The following is a 21,715-nucleotide window of genomic DNA, read 5'->3' as shown; positions in this document are numbered from 1 at the left end:
ATTCATTATTTATGACATATAGGTACATGTATATATACTATTAATATACCCCCCTCTGTGATTTATACAATCATATAACTTTTATTCAAAGACTTTACATATATACATATAACAACTCTAAAATCTTGGGATTACTCTTTAGGCCAAGAAAAATAATCAGTTTCTTCTCTCAGGTAACTAAAGTAATCTGAGGTGAATTTCTCCTACAATTACAATGTGAATTTTTGTTTTAAATTAATACAAACATTGCTAATCAATATCTATTTTACAAAATAATGGAAATATCCACATAAATTTTACATGAACTTAAATTTTCCAATCATAATTTAAGTATCAAAAGAAACGTTTTTCTTATAAAGGGCCTTATCTTAAGAAAGGAAAAGGAAAATCTTGTAATCCCCTTATAGGTCTTAGTTGTGATATAATATAGTTTTGACACATACAAAGTTTGTAAGCTCCATGTAAACTATTTAAGTTGTTTTATTTATCCCAAACATATGGTGTAATGATCCCCTCAAAATTTTTTGTAGACATAGGATTTTCTCTGATAAGCTAGATAGGTTTTATTTTTGATAAAATTTCTTAAATAATTCCATGGTTTCCCACAGATATACTCATACGTTCTTGACTGCTATCATTGAAAAGTTGTGAAAATTTGTCCTGAAACTCTAAAACATAAAAAAGTTATGTCTGCCATTTTTGTCACATAACAATTGTTTTTGTAGATGTCAACAATAAAACAATGATAAAATAAAACGTTGATTCTTCGAGGGGAGCTTTTTGTTTTTCTTGTCTAAGTTTTTCTCAATGGAGAAAACATTCTTTTTGGTTCACAATTAATAGCTCCAATATAAATTCTGATCAGAGAAAGAGATTACTATTGTTGACGACTTGGAACATTAACTTGAAAATCTGAAGAATTGCAAAACTATTGATGTAGACTAAATAGAATGGAAAGAAATCAGTTTGGAATCAGGGTTAGGCATCTTATCCCACTGGTGTATCTGGAGGAAAGTCGAGTCTAAAAACCTGTTAAAATTCATCATAATCTTTTGACAAGTAGAAACATTCTGATTTTCAGTCAATCTACACAATCTATGAATACATTTTTGGCGTTCATGTCTTGCAGCATTTGTAGAAAAAATTTGAAATAGATTGATGACGGGAGAAACACCTGGTTTATTGTTCAACTGCCAAGAACAATTTTCGGAATGAAATGGAGGGGGGGTTTCGATTACTAATGTTAGTTTTAGGTGATTTAACTGTAATTGTAACTATTTAACTTGACGATCAATTTGCCCAGCTTTTACACCTTCATTAATTTACCTTGAAAACAAATAGATACGTCTTGAAAATACATTTAGCCATTAAAACATGGCCGCTCATGTAATCTGTATATCCATGGGAACCACTATTTCTACTAAATTATACTATTAATTCACAATTGGTAAAGATGGAACAGCAAATTTACATCAAAGTCTTTTTAAGGGTTTATCCAATATACATTAGTTTAATAATATTATTTCCAAATAATAAGTGGCGCTATGTGCTTGTTGATTCTACAATTGAAAACATGATGACAATGATTAACTTTTTAAAAATTAGTTGAAAACTATGAAAATCTTTTTGCTTCTAGGACATTGCTTCTTTTTATTTTGTAAACAAAGAATTGGCATGATGATGAATGACTTCACTCCAACATCACTGATAATTCTATGTAATCTAATTTTAATTTTCCAGCTTCCCTTTTTCTTGAAAATAAAAAAACATTTCTTAAAACTTGGCTGTCAAAACAGATGAACTTGTCAGATGTAATTAGCTTATTGCATTTACTACAAATGTAGAACATCTACTCCTTTTTACTGCCAATTTATATCTGGAACTAGCATCAAGACGTGATTTAATTTATCGAATTTCTAAAACTCAAGATCTAACAAGTTTGAGATAAGACATCAATGATATCTAATCAGATTTTTCAAACTGATGTTCCAACATAGTGAAAACGTCAACCAAAAATTTACTTTTATATGTTATAGATCTTACAAGAAACTTGAAATTAGTTCTCTGATATTGAGGATAATCTTTGGGAACATTTAAAAATGAATTTGATAAGGTTGTAAAAATACTGAGTTGTTTTATTATGGTTCGTTGAGGTCATGCACCATTAGTTTTTGGTGTAAGATAAGTAAAATAGCTTTTTATCTACTGGGTGATATAGGTACTGTATATTATATAGAAATACTAGAAGACCAAAAAATTCAGACATTGCCTCCTTAAAAATACTTATTCCATATAAATATCATTTAATCTTATTCCTGAATTTTGTTATTTCTTTGAATTTTTTTTTTAAATTCCACATTAATTATATCAATGAAATGAGAATGTTTTTTTATCTTTATTGTTATTACTCTTGAAAAATCTGGTCTGTTTTCTTCCAATCCATTGTTTTAACCTCTCTATGTTAGATAAGATTCTATGTTTTTAAGAAAATAGAACCTTTATGTGACTAAGTTCAAAGTTTAGAATGTTATTTTCATGATAGGCGTATGCCTGTAAAGTTGGCCCATTTTTGTTCGTAAAATAAATGTTCTATTGGACCACCTAGAGCCGAAAATATAAGGTATCCATTTAGAACAATGTTTTCTAAAATATATAAAATCTTGAACTTGTCAGATTTTTAGGTCTCTTTTTTGTTATCAAACTCTCAAATAAAGCCAAATTTACAGATTTTTTAGGATAAATTTTACCTTCTATCATCCTTTAAAATGCTGCAAAATTTCCAGATTAACATAAAAATACGAAAACCTTTGGAAAGTAACAGCTTTGGTCAAATACTATTTAAGCATTGAACATTTCATCATTGAATAATTTTCATTCATAATGTACCAGCACACATTTTAAAAAATTATTTTGAAATTGGAACTATCTCTACTGCACTGATTACCTACAAGAAAGAGATTCAAAAAAATATATTCTTCAGGTTTCCAGCAAAATCAACTTAACAGGGTCACTGTGATTTTTTGCTTGTATTTACTCATCAACATTCCATCAAATTATAGAAATACCCCTGGAGGCTTTCTTCATACGGTCTCAACATTCAGCTATTTATAAATAAATTAAATCTTTACACACGTTTACCATTAAAAAAAGTGATTTAAACAACCTTCAAACTTGAACAATGTGTTGAAAATAAAAACATGACTTGTTCTAATCTCCAAGGTGTGTATAAGTGTTTACTATAGCAGAAACGTGGAAAAATATCACAGTTGTCCGACTAGGTAACCCTGTTCATTTACAACTTTTGACAACCTACTGCTGATGTATGTAACAATTACCGTGTTATATAACAAGCACACTAATGGCCTATTACGCTCCACAGATCTTCACTACTGATAAATTGGCCATCAAGACAGAGAAAAACTTCCATCATCTATTCTCAGCCCATTTTACCTGATTTGGAAGAGTACTTCATTTGTTCCCAAGTCAAATATCTTCCTTTAATTATCTGATCATCATTTAATTACAATATCAAACAAACTTCATCTCTAAAAATGTTCAAGAATACTAAGAGGTTATAATCATTTTTAAAGCCAAAAATAATCTCAGCTCAAAAACTAAGACTTAAAAGTACAACTACAAAATCTTCAGTTCTAACCCAAACAAGTATAACTATCAGACAAATGAATCGTGTTAACATTCAAATTTTCATTTAAGACACCATTCCCCCCTCCCCATAGATAACACTGTTTTTCTGAAAACAGAGGGAAATCTATGGATTTTAGTAGAAATTGCAAACATAAAAAGATGACATTATCAAATCTCAACTCCAATTATTTAGTTCTTCACTTATTGATTGATATGTTTTCTTCTTTGAATGATGTTGCTGGGATAACAAGGAAAGTGTGCCCTTTCCTTCTGATTGTACAGCAAACAGGGGTATAACATTATAGTATACATTAGTGTGCACAATAACGAACACTTGGCAATTGGAATTTGACGAAGATGAGCCGAATTCTCTGCCTTGAACTGGCCCTATCAAAGCATTGTCGTGTTAATCCCTCCCCCCCCCCCCTAAAAAAAAAAAAATCAGGTTCCATTAACATTCCATTTATTATGGAATGGTCAAAACTGTATTTAGCAATCTGTGTCAGAGGTAAATTCCTGCCATAGTAATTATACTAGCACACAATTTATTTCTTTTTTTGCATGGAACACAATGTTATTTCTCACATGTCTTTAGTAATTGAATGTGACATATTAATGTAGAGAAAATACAACCATTGTAATCAGACCTACCAATAACTCTTTGTTTTCGAGATCACATATTATCAGTATACATAATGTATAACAAGAACTGTTATATTACATCTTTTAATAATATATTTCCTCAACAGACACCATCCTAGATACATAACCATCAATTAGAAATCATATCTAATCGATAAGAGAGAGAGAGAGAGAGAAATGGGGTTTAACGTCCACTCTACACAAACTAGGTCATTTCGGGACTAACATATGGTTTAATTTTATTTTAATAATTCACTTGCGCGTAGGGGTCTTTAGCAGTGGGAGGAATCCGGAGGACCCAAAGAAAACCCACGAGGTTGGACAGGCGACCCTACTCCTTGTCACATACCACCGGGGATTCGAAACCAAGCCAGTTGACTCAATGACAGGCCCTATGATACAGCACGCATGTGCTAACCATTCGGCCATCCAACCCTCCCTAATCGATAAGGAATAAAAATATACTATGCAATGTATGTTAGTCCTAAAATTGTCTGTTTTTAGCGTTGCATGGGCGTTACGCCCTATGTCTCTCAGAACATGATCATCATTAACGGTTCTGTACAAAATATTTTGTATATTGATATATTCAATATATTTTGTCACTGTGATTAATAAATTATGAATTCCTTCAATAAGGATAAATCATGCAGCAATGTAATCACTTGTTGGGTCGTTATCATTAATTAGTGGTCCTCACTTGTTTACACTAGACAGATCTACCCAGAATAAAACATTTATCTTCTATCATTGACAGGTTAGAAACAAAAGAAATAGTCTGTCTTCTCTTTGGAGATGAATCTATTACGATTCTCAGCTGCCCAAATCTTTCTACTACAGATATATGGAACTGACAATGGTATGGCAAATATTTCTCGTCAGACAAAAAACAGCTTTACCTATCATGAATCGACTATAAGGGTAATTGCTTGGATGAAAATGTGAGCATAAAGTCGTAAAATATAGATCTTAAATTAGCACAGAACCGAAAACCAGTGTTTTTATGGAACAAGTCACAGTTGGGCTAACTTGAATGAAGAAGACATTCCACTGCCTCTTTGGTTAAAGGAGATTAATCCCCTTTACTGATTGTGATGTTGGTGTGTTTAACAAGTACTATGTTGTTGGGTCAGTTAAGGTATGGTTGGGTCACTAAGATATGATTTAAGTGGCCATTAAGTGATGTGCAAACAACTCTTACAATTACATACTCATAAACTGCTTATTGTCATTTTATATAGTTTTCTTTACCAAGTGAATGGTTGAACATCTCTTAACTGGCTCTTACAACACAATAACTTTCTGTAGGTAAACAACACATCTACAGGCTTAGTTCAACCAGGAGTGTTCAAGTAGGCTACCAGTAGCCTTTCAAAAGGTTTTTCACTTTAAATAGTTCAGTTTGATTGGTTTACTAATCTTTATATCAAGGTAAACTAAAAATTAGATCTTTCAGATGGGAGTAACATCTTTCAGTACATTTAGATATAGCTAACTAATTTAATTATTAACAATTTGTCAATAAATAGTTTCTTTGAAATCTAAGACAGAGAAAGAAATAGAGTTTACTATCCACTACACACAAACTAGTCATTTTGGGACTAACATATGTATCAATTTCATTTCAATATTTTGCTTGCACGTAGGAGTCTTTAGCAATGGGAGGAAACCGGTGGTTGCTAAGAAAACCCAACAGGTTAGACAGGCGACCCTACTCCTTGTCATGTACAAGCAGGGAATCGAAACCACGCCACTCAACTCAGTGACAGACCTTATGATCTATAGCACACAAGTTAGCCCATTCGGCCAACCACCCCTCCCTTTAAGGGTCACCGGAAAAGCTTCATAATTTTTTTAAATAATGCAAGTAATTATGTCAACATATCCTTTTTATAAGTATAACATGATCCCCAATGTCAATGTTACCTGCCACAGTTAAATTCTAACGATTTCCGCCATTCTCTAGAAGTAGTTGTAACTTTCTGCCAATAAAACAGCTGTGACATCATTTTAGTCCTTCGGCTCATATTCTAGTCTATATTTCTATGAGCAGAAAGACTAAAATTACGTCACAGCTTATTTATTGGCAGAAAGTTACGACTACTATGTGCTTTGAGACCCATTTTTGTCTATTTTAAAGTCCCTAAGAATTGAGCCACACGCCCTTTAAAACATTTTACTAATTTTCTAAATATTTGGCTATGTTAGTAATGCTGATTTTTGCAAGAACTATTCCCTTTAAAAAATTTTGTTTTCAAGTCTTCCTGACTGTTTCAGTGATTCTGTCATCATAATAATTCTGTTGCTTACTAAGTAGGAAGTCTAGAATTCTTTGTTTAAGATCAAAAGAAACATAGACATTTTTTTTAGCTGCTGTACACAATGGAAATGTTTCTAATTATTCAGATAATGTTTTCAAATTTTAAAATTTTAACTCCACATTTCCTAAATCAAATCAGTGGTGGTTCATCAACAACGCAGCAACTTATAATATACAAAGTTTATAACATGTCCAAGACGGACATGGATGCCAACAATATATTCTCACTTTAGGCGTATAATAAACAATTTAATACTTTTTTTCAAGTCTATTTTCTTGGGATGGGATGGGATGGGGTGGGGTGGGGTGGCAGACATTCTTCCTAAGGTGGAGGTTTACCTATGGGGGCATTTTACACTGGGGGGGGGGGGAGGAATATCTCCAAGGGAATTGTTTTGAGGGAAACATTTCCTGCACTCCAAATGACTCCACACTTAAAAAATAGAGAGAGAAATGGGGTTTAACGTCCACTTGACACAAACTAGGTCATTTAGGGACTAACATATAGTTCAATTTTATTTCAATAATTCACTTGCGCGTGGGAGGAAACCAGAGGACCCGGAGAAAACCCATGAGGTTGGACAGGAACCCTTCTTCTTGTCATGTACAACCGGGGAATCGAAACCACACCAGTTGACTCAATGACAGACCTTATGATGCACTATGCAGCACGCACAAGCTAACCATTCGGCCATCCAACCCCTCCCCCTTAAAAGAAAGAAAGCCCTCCCTGAATTTGACATTTGAATCCTAATGAATAAAGATTTGGTTCTATCAAGTTAAATCTATTATTGGAATGGGAAGTAAAGAAATACATGTATTTAACATTTCATATATACAACCACACATATGCCAAATATGTAAAAACTACACACAGAACTAGAGATGTTACTATATAGCATACTCTGAAATGTGTGGAATTTGGTTTAGTTACTATTGTTAATATTCATCTTTGTTAGCATATTCAACCTGTATCCTACATTATAAAATAATAAAAGATTGTATGATATACCCATGTGCTAGCGTTCTATTAGCATATCATTTCTATTTCATATATATGCACATATCTCACACAAAGGGGTTTAGATAGGTCTGTTACTCATGCTGCACTAATATCAATTCAGAGACACAAAAACAGTGATGTCTTGAAAGGTATTATACAAATCAAAGCCCCGTCGAAAGGGAGGTTTGCACCTGCAGTCCTCAAAGAGGCCTTAGCACTTTGGTGATCTTCGTTGTTCATAAATAAAATATTTGTATAGAGGTTTTCGTAAATGGTATTAATACAAAATTAAATATATTTATTTTTGTTATTTAAAGTGCTAATGCCTCTTTAGGTACACATTAACTAATCTGCAATACATTTAAACTTGCCCTCAACAATCTCAATATTCATTCAATGTCATGTACTCCACTTAAAAGAAAGATTAACGCCACTGAAAATTACAAGAAATTAAATCCTGTCTCATATGCATATACTTAAAAGGATGTTTTGTGCTGTCTGTTTTTTTTAAGTATAAATGCCCTATGTCATAAACATGGAGGATGGACCAAGTAACATTTGTATCTGTCTGTAAATTAAATCAATTAAGCAGGTGTTGGTGCCATATGCCATTTGAAGTCCCTGAGTACGAAACCTATGGGCATAGCGCTGTAGACTAAAATACTTGGTAACATCTTAAATAAAATAAACGTACAGCCTCAAAAAATGTCTATGTTGTTTTAAAAGTTCAGTGTAAGATACTTGAATCCATATTATAAAAATATGTAGGTAAGCGGTTACGGGTATGAAAATAACTTTATTTACATACTGTGGTTTAGAGAATATGATTCATTTATATTAAGCTACTTACATCCAACATGTCTTAGATTAGCAATAAAACGTGTTTTATACTTCATTTATTGTGTTTTGTAACAAGGTCTATACTTATTTCACATCACTTGACATCAATAATTAATAATTTACAAGTAATGGTACAAATTAGGAACTTCCCTTACATGTATGTTCATCCAGACTTCCGAAGGCATGGTTTAAATTAGATCCACATCAGAAATTCCAACTACAAATACATACTGTTTTAATAAACATGCAGATGCTCTAAAAATGATCTAGGCTCCTGGTGCAATTTTTCGATTTGAATAAATAAATCTAATGTACAGCCTTACTTTACACATTACAGACACCTATAATGGAATAAAGACAACGGAATTTACGTTGATTCTGAGTAATAACTTTTATCTATACAAAATGAACCCCTTCAATATCCAACAAAATAATACACCATCATAATGGTCAGAGAAAGAGTCAAACATTTTGAACAAACTGGCATTGATCTGTATACTGGTAAATATGATCAAAATTGTAATAACTATGAAATTTTTCTAGACTTATGTAAGAAACTACAATCTTCATACAATTCTAATAGACTCTACCTACAATACAACCATATTCTACATACTTCATGCTCTGCACATGACTGTTAGATCCTCTGTAGATCATGATCTAGGATCAAACCCAAAGAAAGGTTTCTAAATACATCTACATACAGTATGGCACGAAAACACATTTCTTCTTAAATTATGTCCAGTTTGCTTATATACATGTAATTACAATCTTAGGCAGAAGAATAGCTGAAACTCTGCCCATGTTTGGATGATAATACACAGGGGCATGTAAAAGGTGGTCATATTTTACTTGTATGTATAATATTATAGCACAACACTGTATATCCAATGTTTGTATGTATGACCTCTATGACAAGTATTTGTGTTTTCTCTGTGGTTTATTTCTTACAATAAAAACTGTGTAGATTTTATCTATGCATTCATCCTATACAGTTGTGGTCAGTCAGTTTACATTAAACATCACTATCAGATAAACAAACAAAAAAATAACAGTGAACCTATACATATATTCATTTAGCACTTTGCTGTACTATTTACCTATGAAATTGACTAAAAGCCATGGGCGATGACACTGTAGAGATTGGAGATTCTAGTTTTAAATTAATCAGTCATGTCGTTAGCGCTCACATCAAATGTTTTTTCGTATATTTTCAGATTTCTTGAAATGAAATGAAATGAAATGGGGTTTAACGTCCTACTGTTTTGCTCCGAACTGGGCTAATGAAGACGGGCATACACCATACTGTGGGCTATGAGGGTTTTTCGTAACATCCGAATGACTAGACAGCTGTCCTTGTCAGGCCCTCCGTCCTGCATCACTGACAAGGGGGAACCACGCCGGAAAATCTGGATGAACTTTCTCAGCCAATGCAGGGATCGAACACCCGTCATCCAGGCTAGCGATCAGCGTCTTACCCACTTAGCAGATTTCATGAAACTATGAATCAGTTATATTTCATATAAAGAGAGAGAAATGGGGATTTAATGTTCACTCGATACTAGATCATTTTAATAAAGAGACATAGTGTGAAGAAACACAAGAATAAACCTAGGATTGAACCCGGAATGTATAGATAACATGATCTACAGATAATGTGTTAGACAACTTGTAAGGCTTGCTCAAAACTCAAGAGCAGAAAATGAGTGATAACCTCTCAAATCCAGAAGAGAAAATCTTCATTGCATAAGAAGTGCAAAGGTGTGCTCATTTAAAAAAAAATATCAAAATCAGTGGGTGTTCATGTAGCTCAACATTTTACAGAAACTCACAATAGTGAAGCTATGTCTTTTTTAGAAGAAAGAAAATTCTGCCTGCACTATAATAGGTACAAATCATCAGGGTGCCATAATTTGTATTAACATAATTTGTAATTAGTTTGATGTCTAGACTTAACAAAAATCTATCACTGAAAAGATCTCTAACCATTATGTACTATGGTTAGATGTAATGATCATTGCTAGACACCCCATTCCAACCTCAATGGCCTAAACACTTTCCTAATTAGTATAATGAGGTGTTAATTCCATTAATTAATGACAATAGGTTCAATTAAAATGGTGTTGTGATATATGACACATCGTTAATTAACATAATCACTTCACACTAGTCTACTATTTAAAAATCTTCAGACTTTCATTTGATTTTACAGACGCACAGGTTTGGATACCAGAATTTCTCGATTTTTACCTGCACATTACCAGAGATAACTATTCAGCCAAATATACCAAAAGGTTACTTTGACAGATTTTTTTCTAAGGATATGAATATTGATGACATTAAATTAGGGAAGTTCTTGGTAACACAGATTAGAACATTAGTCTTGTGTCATTCTTATTTAAATTTGACTCCTAATGTTCATAAAGTGTATACAATTTTCCACAAGACAACAAGCACAAAACACAAATTAATGCACACAAATATATTTACCATTTAACTTAAACCAAAATAAATTCATATGACCAGTAGAATATAGAAAATATTGAAACACTAAGGATGGTTATCAAGGGATAGTTTGAAAACCATCAATATAATTAATTGTTCAACTAATCCCATCAGTTTCTAATGGTGGTTGTTTGATGTTTATCACTAAAATACTTGAATGAAAGATAGAATCTGTCTGTTTTAATATCAATCTTGTAGACTTCCAGTTGATAAAATAACGATATACTTGCTAAATTCTACAAGTATCAAATAGTAAGAAGATCATATATACTAGTAATCATTTATTTATCTGCTTCATGTCACAACTTGACCAATCTAACTGGACATTATCAGTTAGTAAGTTGGTGATAGAATTTGTCTGCTTGACCATTAATGTGTCATCAGGGCTGTCCATCATACAGGCCAACCACTATATTTGTACAAGATTATCTCCAAAAGAAATATCTGAAGTTTCTAAAATATGTAAGAAAATCTGTTTTTCTTTTATAGAAAATCTACAAATATTCTCGACTTCACAGATGAATTAACAGATGACTTAAAGGGAGGAGTGACCATTCCTACCAATCACCGACAAGAACCAACAAGAGCGTAGGTTTGTCAAAAGCGTCCAAAGTATTGCAAAAAGTGACAGAGAAGGAAAGATATGTTATACATGTAGATATGCATATCCTACGTCTCATTTCCAAAATTTAATCATTTCATTAAAAATCAGCAAAATTATGGATAACTGATATTATATAATATTAATTATGATACATGTATATAGAATATGCTGGATTTTTATTTTGTCATGCAGTTAATGTCAAAACGTTTCATTAAAAGAAATGGAAATTCCACTTTAAATTTTGTAAATGATACTTTATGCAAATTACAACACAAGTATTCACTGTAAGCAATATTCATCACAACGCATTGTATAATAGTAGATGCATGACCCTATTTTATACAATAGACAATTTATGAATCATAGGTGAAGAATTAAAAATTTCATGTGAGTTTTCAAATGGTGGAGATTTTTAAAAAATAAATGGGGAACATAAATTACCTTGTATCATACATAATGACTTGGTTAACCCATTAATGTCAATCATTCAATAACCCCCTACTGATTTAATACATGTACTGGTAACTAAAATAATTCAATCTATATTATTCCCTACCCATCCTGCATCTACATACACATATAACAAAATACACAACTTCTTGAACAACAACCAGGAAATTGGACCTTTAAAAGAAATCTGTCCAAAAAATAGTTCTATTCAAGGAAATTGGATCTTTAAAAGTAATCTGTCCAAAAAATGGTTCGATTCAATTAATTATTTACAAAGATATGATGAATTGAAAATTTAATAACATTCACCATTCTCTGCAAATGATGTAAACAAGCCAGCACCACCTGTAAGTGCTGGATAAAACCTTTTGATGGGTCTCTTTTTAGTCTGATTAAATTATGCACGATTGGGATCAGTCACTTCAAGAAGTGGTCTTGTAGTGGATGCTTCTAATGTACGTTGCCGTACAGTATAGCCACTTTCTACATGTTTTATGTACTGCACTTGATTCACTGATTACCATCAGTTGATTAATTATTGATGTATAGTAGTAGCAGAAAAGTTTCTTTTATTTTTCTAACTACATACATATTTTATTTTTCTTGCATCCAATTAAGTTTATTTTTAAAATCAGTCATTGTAGGTAATCTACATCAGAGAAATTCCCCCATAAAATATTTAGAGATTGTCAGAAAGTATATTAGTTATGGAATTCTTGAAGACAGAGATAGGTATTGGCAAGATAACAAAGGCATTGTAGTGTTATAACAGCAACTATGTGTTGAATAGATAAAACCAATGCCAAACTAATAGACCTACATTCTCTCATAAATACATTATACATATACAATTACATTGTATAGACATCATAAATCTCATTGAAAACTCTAATAAATTCTCAATTGTCTTATAAAAGTCAGCATCATACTGTGATTCCACTCATCCAATGATGATCAGGCTTACATCTTTTTCTAATCAATACAATATTTAATTGCCGCTTTACCACATGCAACTGTGTGCTCAATGTGGAAAAACAATTTAGATTCATAGTGTTATAGAAATAAAAAGAAATTTATGTTTGGTTTGCATTTTACAATATGGGTCCAAGTACAATACCTTTTTAATCAATATTTTTTTCTATACACAACTGATAAATCTGCTACCATAAGAGCTTGTACATGTACATTATGGCACAACAAAACAAGTTCAACTGGGTAAACCCTAGCATGTGTGCAAAAGAAACCTTGACAGAGTAGCAGAGTAGGTGGAAATTACTGGAAATGCCTGGGCAAAATTCTTTTCCCTTGCATTACACAAATAATGAAACAGAATTTTAAAAAATATTAGTCTAGGTAAGATCAATACAATGTTAAACCCAATCCAATACTATCTATAAAATATCATGCTAAATGCTTCGATTTTAAATGAAGGTAAATGCTGTTCAAGAGAATCAATGAATTGAAGAAGGTTATCAGAACATGATGCCACTTGTAAGATGTGGCCTGGAGGTGTCCTAGGATAACCATCAGAAATAACAAACTTTAACCAATCTCAACCATAATAAATTCCTCTATAATCCCTTTCTGACATTTGTTAGTGTATTTGGATGTTTCTATAGCTATAGGGGTCTAGTGGGGTTTAATATAAACGTCTTTAATGCTATTTGATTATAATATAGATATAGTTTACACAGTGCATTATATATTACATATCTATTACATACTGTAATCAACCTAATAGTTAACTTTCACAAATCATATTTAACGTTTAAATGCTCTAAATTGAATGGAACATGAACAAACCCAGGATAAAAACCTATGAGCAATGTAATTTTAATAAGTAACAGTATGGGGGATTGGCCATCACAAACTTTTTTTGAGCAGATTCCCCAGTATTTCACTTATTAAGGAAAAACATTTCTTAAAGAGTGAAAATGTAAAAGAAAAAAATCTTAAAATAATCATTTATCCACATTATAAAACTGACAAAAGATAAGGTCTTTCATACTTAAATGTACAGGTATGAAAACAGTCTTCAAACCTATTTACCAGGTACAAAAACTAATTTTCTGTGAGTAATGTAAATAATTAAATCTCAAAGAAATACAAATTAAATATATTAAAGGATCATTATTATTATGTTATTCATTTGTTGCCTCAAGGTATAAATATTAAGTAAGAAGGCATCACAACCTGTCCACAAGACTTGCATAATACTAGTTGCCAAAACAAATAAGATAAAGCCTCTCGAACATTTATTTCCTTCTGTAATTCATTAGCCCAAATATTCCACATTACTTATGTTTTACTTAGACAAGAAGACATGACAGTTACTTTATTAATTCCTAAATATTCTGAATAATGTGGCCTAATATGTAATTTTTCATTTTGGGGAAACATCTCACTTTTTATATCATTCCACTACTTTACATGTAGCTCTACCGTAAAAATTAAATAGGCTTAATTAAAATATATTTAAATAATATTTGGGTTATCAATTCAAAAGTTATATACAAATATCGTCTCAAAAAATAAGATACCCCACAACTAAAAAATGTCTTTGTTGGTACATATATAACTTGGCAAAAAATTCAACACAGCTACATGACATATACACACTCCCATTTGGCCCATTATGATTTTCCCAAAGGAGACGTAACAGTTGCTGCGTTAGATCAGATTTTGGATTTCTTTTTCATAAACTATTCCAAACAATCTTGCCAATCTTTAACTTCTTTGTTACATTACTTGACAAAAAGTGTGGTTTCTCTTATCATCCATATATTTCAGCTCCACAAACAAACTTATAATTGATGGGTACATTCGTGTTATAAAATAGTTTGCATATTTTCAAATTCAAGGGTTTCACATAACAATGTATTTACAGAATAGAGAAACAGTGTAATTAGGCCCTCTTGTTGTTTACCTGAAGAAAATCCCCTTTATGAGATCTGTATCAGACCTACATGTCTAGACTGTTTCTTTTATGTGCAACTCTCCAGGGGAACACACAGAGAAAAAAATCTCCATATTCTTGCATTATATTATGAGAATAATTACATGTGGTTGATGTATTTATGTGTAGAAAGAGTGTTTCAAACATAACACATTAATGAGGATCTATTAAAGGGGGCCTTGAATATTAGGTGCTACTTGTAATATCAAATTCTTCTGTGTGCTTTGTAGTTTGTTGTCTTTTCATCAATTTTAAAAGTGTTAGCTACCCGCCCCCTCCCATAGCATATGTACAACAGGATCAATGTATCAATTGGAGTTTATTAACAATTTTTCTGTATAACCTTTGCTTGAACTCTAACCCTTATTCAATGCACAGGCAATGCAGGTCTTGTGAGTGGTGGACAGATTCTGGTATTTAGCATAATATTTCACCAAATTAAATGGTGTGTTTTAGTTATTTTTTTCATTGTACAAAGTTATCTTTAAAATAAGATAACCACTTTAAATTAATAGTACACTTCTATCTAGATAAAAATCTTAAAAAACTGCAAGTCTAGCATTTCTGACAAAAACAAATTTTATAAAAACATTTTGATGAATAACAGAATATAAGAGAATCATACATTTTAAAAAGCCCTGAAAGGGTGAAAGATTATGGAGAATTACCACTCCCTTCATTCATTCTTCCAGGACACCCCAAAATGTATTCATGATATGCAGTCATTCATAAGTCATAAACATTTAGATTTCAAAAGGGCAACATTTCATTAAGTTTTATTAACTTAGCTATTTGTATAAGGAGGTTTAGGAACACAAGATAAAAAGTTCTCCCCAAACTAAACTATATATATATATATATGAATGGATCTCTGTGACGTTTACTTCTCCCACAGTACATATTTTCAAATGTTGTACTCCACAAGTTTCCGGAGTTCACATACCTAAACCTTTGTTGTACTTTTGTATTCCCCACATAATGAGTCTTCCCCACGAAGTATGACTTTTTTTACTATGTAAAGGGGAAAAGCTCTGGTATATATTAGTGCTGGGTATTGCGACTGGAGTCACGATACGGTTTTATATCACAATATTCATATGGATCAAAATAAAGACCTAAACAATTTAAATCGTTTGTTTAACTATGGATAATGTGTGACATGGATAATTAAGAGTGGCAAGGCTAGTTACTGAAGCAACAAAAAACAAAAAAGAATCATAAAAAATCGATACAGTGTGTCACGATTCAATACGCGAATCGTGAGTCAGTGAATCGCAATACATCGATTCAGTGATACATCATGCCAGCACTAGTATATATATAATGACATTTTCAATTCCACAGATCAAGGGGAAGTCAAAATTGATTTAAACATTTAAAATAGTCTTTGTTTTACCTAATTTAGTAAAGTATTATTCCTCTTTAAAAACAACCAAATTATAGTTTATACATCATTGGCAATAATCTCCATGCTTTTCTGTTACACTTAAAAACATTGTGTAGAGAATGGGGGAGTTATGGTATCTAGTTTACACCTACTTCTCCTAAATTTGAATAAATTCCTTTTTTTGAAACAACACTGAGGCTGATGTCCCCTGCCGAAATCCCAAAATAAACAGATGACACATATTAATTAATTGAGCATTTAACTTTTTCAAGAGTATCGAGTAATCAAACTGATTATCTATGCTTAGTCTAAGCATAAAATGTTCACTATCAAACTTGTTTACTATCAAACTCAGGTTTTGAAGTACCTGGTAGTGAGTGAAACTATACAATAAGTTTTATCACTCTCCATCAGTTAGAATCCAAGTTATCTTGTCCCAAGGCATCGACCAAAGACATTGCTCACCTTTGCTTAGTTTTGATGGGAAATATTAATCATTGAACTCAGTCAAGACATTCACCTAATGAACATCTATACCTCAGTTAAAAAAAAGTTGTTATGTTCCAAAGTCTTGACAAATCAAATCGCTTATCGCTACTTGGCCTAAGCAGAAAATTCTCACCATCGAACTTAGTCAATGTATTAATATAATGAATCTATACTCAGAGTTTCATCGCTCTCACCCAATTAGAACCGAAGTTATCATGTTCCAAAGTCTCAACCAATCAAATTGCTTATCTCTGCTTCGCCTTAGTGGAAAATGCGCACAAACAAACTATGTCAAGGCATTCATGTAATAGACACCTACACCAATTTTGAACATTCTACCCCAATTAGAAGTAGAGGGGGTTTACCACGCACTCGACAATAACAAGGTCATTTCAGGACTAACATATGGTTCAATTTATTTCAATCAATCGTTTGTGTGTAGGGGTCTTTAGCAGGAATTAGAGAAAAGCCACGAAGTTGGACAGGCAACTCTACTCCTTGTCACGTACAAGTGGGGATTCGAAACAACACCATTTGACTCAATGACAGACATTATGAAGCAACGCACGCACGTTAACCATTCTGCCAGCCAACCCCCTTTTTTAAACAAACACTGAAAATAATACATTTGGGTGTTTTAAAAATACAGGGACAGCTTGCAACAAGTTTATTATAAACAGAGTATGATAGTTAACGAATCTGATAAATTAGCATACTGTATTCATGGTCTGGAAGAAAAGAAACTGAAGTAATATAAGAATTGGACAAGAGTAAGCTAAAATCAATTATAAGTTCACAAGTAAACACAAAAATAGGTTAAAGAAGTCTGATTAAGATGTTTTATAATCTACATGAATTAAAAACTACTCTACTGGCCAAGACAAAAGTTAAAGATAGGATATTTGGGCATCAGAATCCCACTGTAAAACATGTAGGTCTACTGGGTAATATAACTACATTACAGATCTTATAATTTCTCTTTCTCATAAACTAGATTAATCCTCTTGTAGCATATCTCCTTAATATACCAATCATAAATCGTAAAATGAACAACATGGAAACATGGTTAATTAACAGAATTAAAATCTCAGTTAAATCAGCATTAAGGATAATAACACCAGTACACTGACATTTATAGTCCATGTGAAGCCAGAAATTACTGGTCTGTTGACTGTTATAGTCGAGTTAAACAGTATTTATAAGTAGAAAATAAATAAAACAAAAACCACTTCTTTTACTTTTACTAGTCACATTTTATAACATTTTCTTTTACTTATCTTCAAAATATATAGACAGTTGAGCTAGATAACATGATAACATAGAATGGCAATGTGGGAGGCATCGACCCCTTAAAGCAGTGGTTTTCAACCTTTTTTTACGAACGGCACACCATGTAACACATGAAAAAATAGCGGCACACCTGGCTAAATATATATGAGAAATATTTGAATTTTACAAAATAAAAACCTGGTAAGTCAGACGGCATACAACCGTAGACAGAGACTAGTCATAGAGACACATAGAATGACTCAAACTACATAAAGAAAAACATAGCTTTCAGTAGAACCAGTAAATACTCAATTGGGATCACATGGTTTTTCCCATTTTCTTAGTGTGCCGTTCAAAAATTCCGCGGCACACTTAGGAAGATCTCGGGGCACACTTGTGTGCCGCGGCACACTGGTTGAGAATCACTGCTTAAAGTAGCTAAGTCTCTAACTCAATATCATCCAAAATCTTCGACATTGAAAACACGAATTATTTGTCAATTTAAAACAACATTGATGCTGTGATCTTACCGGAAAAAGATGGGCTTCTGATATCCAATATTTAAGACAAAATAAATATTTTACCATTGGTACACGAATCGTGTACCATAATGCGTTTCAGCCCCAGTTCTAGTAAGAGACTCGAGGAACGAGTCTAGACATATTGCACCAAACCAACTGGAATAACCAGATGCTAGGAATTTGAATTCGATTGAGACTTCTGGCTTATTTCACGGAACATAACTGATTTGAAATAAGAGTAAAAACGGAAACGATTGAATGTAAATCACTTTATATACATTCATATTACAGTATTATATGAGTTGGGACCCACTTGTGTCAATTTCTAGGTCGCAAATGTTAGCGATTTAGCTCCTTTAAAGTGAGACAATATTTATTTATCAACATTTTAAAATCAGTCTTTAAATACGTCTTTGATCTGGACCAAAAATAAAACTGATTCAGATTTGTTTTGTGGGGTTTACATCTGTCTTGATATGAAATTCTACTTCCATAGATAAAGCCAATGATGGGATATAATCAATTGGTGTTCCTATGTCAACACAGTCAAAGTTGGTAATCTTTCCTTTCTAAACAAACATTTAATCTTTTGACCTTATCCATCACTGATTTAAATAACAAATCAATTAAAAGAAATTATTTTTTAGCTTTTTCAATTTATAATACATACAAAACAATATAGGGAGAGGGAGGGGGAGGAGGTAAGTTTCTCAACAAGTGATTTATTTCTCAAAAGCATAGCTTAATCAAAATAGAGTATAGAAAACATGACCATTAAAAAATTGTATGAAAATCTATAGAAAGCTAAGAAAATTTTACAGGTCTACTTTAGTGAAAAGGTCTTTCAATAATTTTCACTTAAGAGATAGGAAGTACCACCCTATATAAAATTAACTACATGTTCCTAGTTTAAACTATTATTGTACCTAAAGAAAAATGTCCAGCCCTCCTCTTCATCTTACAAATTGTAAAAGGTTTTAATAATACAATTTATATTAACACACTTGTAATGTAAAGTTTGTGTATTTCACAAAGTCACAATTGATGAAGATGGAAATTCCCCCAGGCAATAAAGAGCTTGAAGTTGAAACAGCCATGTGCTGTAAATTAAAATTAAACATCACGTTGTATTGACTACATCAATGTAAGAAGAAACCCTGCCAGGATATATATATTTTTAAAATATATTAATTCCCCACTAAATTATTTAATTAAAAACAAATTTGAAGTTGAGATTGCATCATATTAGAGAACTTTTAAAAATTGTTTTGGTAAATGCATAACTATTAGTGTAATTATCCACGTGTGCTGTAAATCTAATAATTTATACGTTATGCTGAACCTAAGGTTGAAATAAATATAAATATCATGCACGAATTTGCATATATCAAAGAAACACATACTTGCACTTTGTGACATTCGTAAATTACATGCCCATGTTGTCCATCGCCATGATGTACCACGTAATAAAATATGAAGTAGTGACAAAAATGGATGAACAATAAATGTAAGTGTTTTGATAGACAACACCCACATTGAGTAAGAAACGAAACTCTATTGATATTGTGGTTATCAATATTCTGAAATATCTTGTAAAGTGTACTGAAGATGGGCAGAACTATTTTTGGTTGAATAATGTAAAACCCGTATTTTGAGGTACAGACGGCTCATCACCATTCGGTGATTATAATTTGCCTGACAATGAACAAGGTTTTGGAATGTAAGATATCATAAACGATATAATAAAAACAAGACATAAATATAATAAACCCTAGGGTATACTGAAAATAACCTGCTATAATAATCATTTATTTATTCAAAGGAATCATTTAGTTTGCTTACCTGCCGGGCAGTGACACTCGGTGGCGCGTTTTTTAATTCTTCGTGTGTCGTCTTGGCGCCATGCCTCCTGCTGAAATCTTGACACGCGCTGAAACGAAAGGACAGTCTCATACGATAAAGAGAAACATACATTTTTCGGTTATATAGTAGTACCAATAAATTTTACTGAAAATACTCCTTTTATTGATGGCACCTTTTGAATTTTACCACGATGCCAAAACAATGTTTAATTTTTAAGACAAACAACTTCTTTCGAATCGAGAAATGCTGGTTGGAAAATGTTTGATATAGCCTGCCAGTTAGAAGGGCCTCTATTCCTTCTAACATTGCAGAAAGATTTCATCAAACTCACATTTGGACTTATATTATACTGAGACAAACGGTTATAAAACGCTTTGGGAAGAAGACTCCGCATGCTATCCAAAAGGGGGCAATCAATATTGTTATTAACTAGGGAATAACTCATTGTAAATGTAATCAGGAATTAGTTTTTAACCCATTCATATCTTATTACTTTTTACAAAATAATTCCATAAAAGCTGTCAAATTTCGAAACAGTGTGTTATGATTGTATACAGACTATAACAATCCCGAAAAAATAACTTTGCCTTACCTCTTGGAGTAAAGTCTCCAATTTTGAGTCAATATAACGTTCCATATCCAATTTAGAAAGTGAATTCGAACACTCTTTTTCCAATGTCCCTACTCGCGACTCTAAAGAAACTATAGCATCCTGATATGATATTATGGTCCAGACAACAAATGGAATAAGTAAAATGAGCAAAGAAATTCCAAGACATACGAAAATCCACAATATTATCCAAGCACACGGACTTCGAGGTTTTCGCCCCTCGTTAGTCCCGATTTTCTCCATGATGGAGAAAGGTAAAAAAAAAGGTCACTTCTTTCAAATTTCTATCCAGATACGGGTCCAACCCTCGAAGTGATTAAAGGTAAAGCACACGACTGTTCTACCATCGGTAGTGATAACTTCGCTACACGTTATAACGTTCGTCGTATTGTATATGAAATGGATTCAGCCACTCAGCTACACAAGCACAGCCTATGGACTGTTCCACGGTGACTTAAAGGGGTTATTCGGCGATCAAAAGCGGTAGCAAAGAAACACCGGATTATATTTTAGACACTATAAGATCTATTTTAATAAATGATAATCCACAGTTGTCAACTGTAAGAACATGTTGAAGTTTTAATTCTAGGGCAGTATTCATTTTTTGACTA

General features: G+C 32.4%; 1 protein-coding gene across 23 annotated transcripts in view; it reads right to left on the bottom strand.

Annotated features, from left to right (window-relative positions):
- The window catches only part of LOC126809600 (collagen alpha-1(XXIII) chain), a 114,123-nt gene extending 92,614 nt beyond the window's left edge, over nt 1–21,509 (bottom strand). For 17 of the 23 annotated variants that reach the window (XM_056098594.1, XM_050534235.2, XM_056098599.1 and 14 more), the window contains exons 1-2: nt 21,087–21,508; nt 20,474–20,561 (exon numbers count right to left, since the gene is read on the bottom strand). In XM_056098594.1, the coding sequence (XP_055954569.1) occupies nt 20,474–20,561; nt 21,087–21,347 (349 nt within the window). In that variant the 5' untranslated portion in view covers nt 21,348–21,508. Of the gene's footprint in view, nt 1–20,473; nt 20,562–21,086 lie in introns of all 23 variants that reach the window. The other 6 variants (XM_050534238.2, XM_050534249.2, XM_050534246.2 and 3 more) reach the window with 2 other exon arrangements.
- Between the last annotated feature and the right edge of the window lie 206 nt (nt 21,510–21,715).

The sequence above is a fragment of the Patella vulgata genome, chromosome 2, assembly GCF_932274485.2.
Source record: "Patella vulgata chromosome 2, xgPatVulg1.2, whole genome shotgun sequence".
NCBI classification, from domain to species: domain Eukaryota; kingdom Metazoa; phylum Mollusca; class Gastropoda; family Patellidae; genus Patella; species Patella vulgata.
This window is presented reverse-complemented; position numbering and strand designations above follow the sequence as displayed.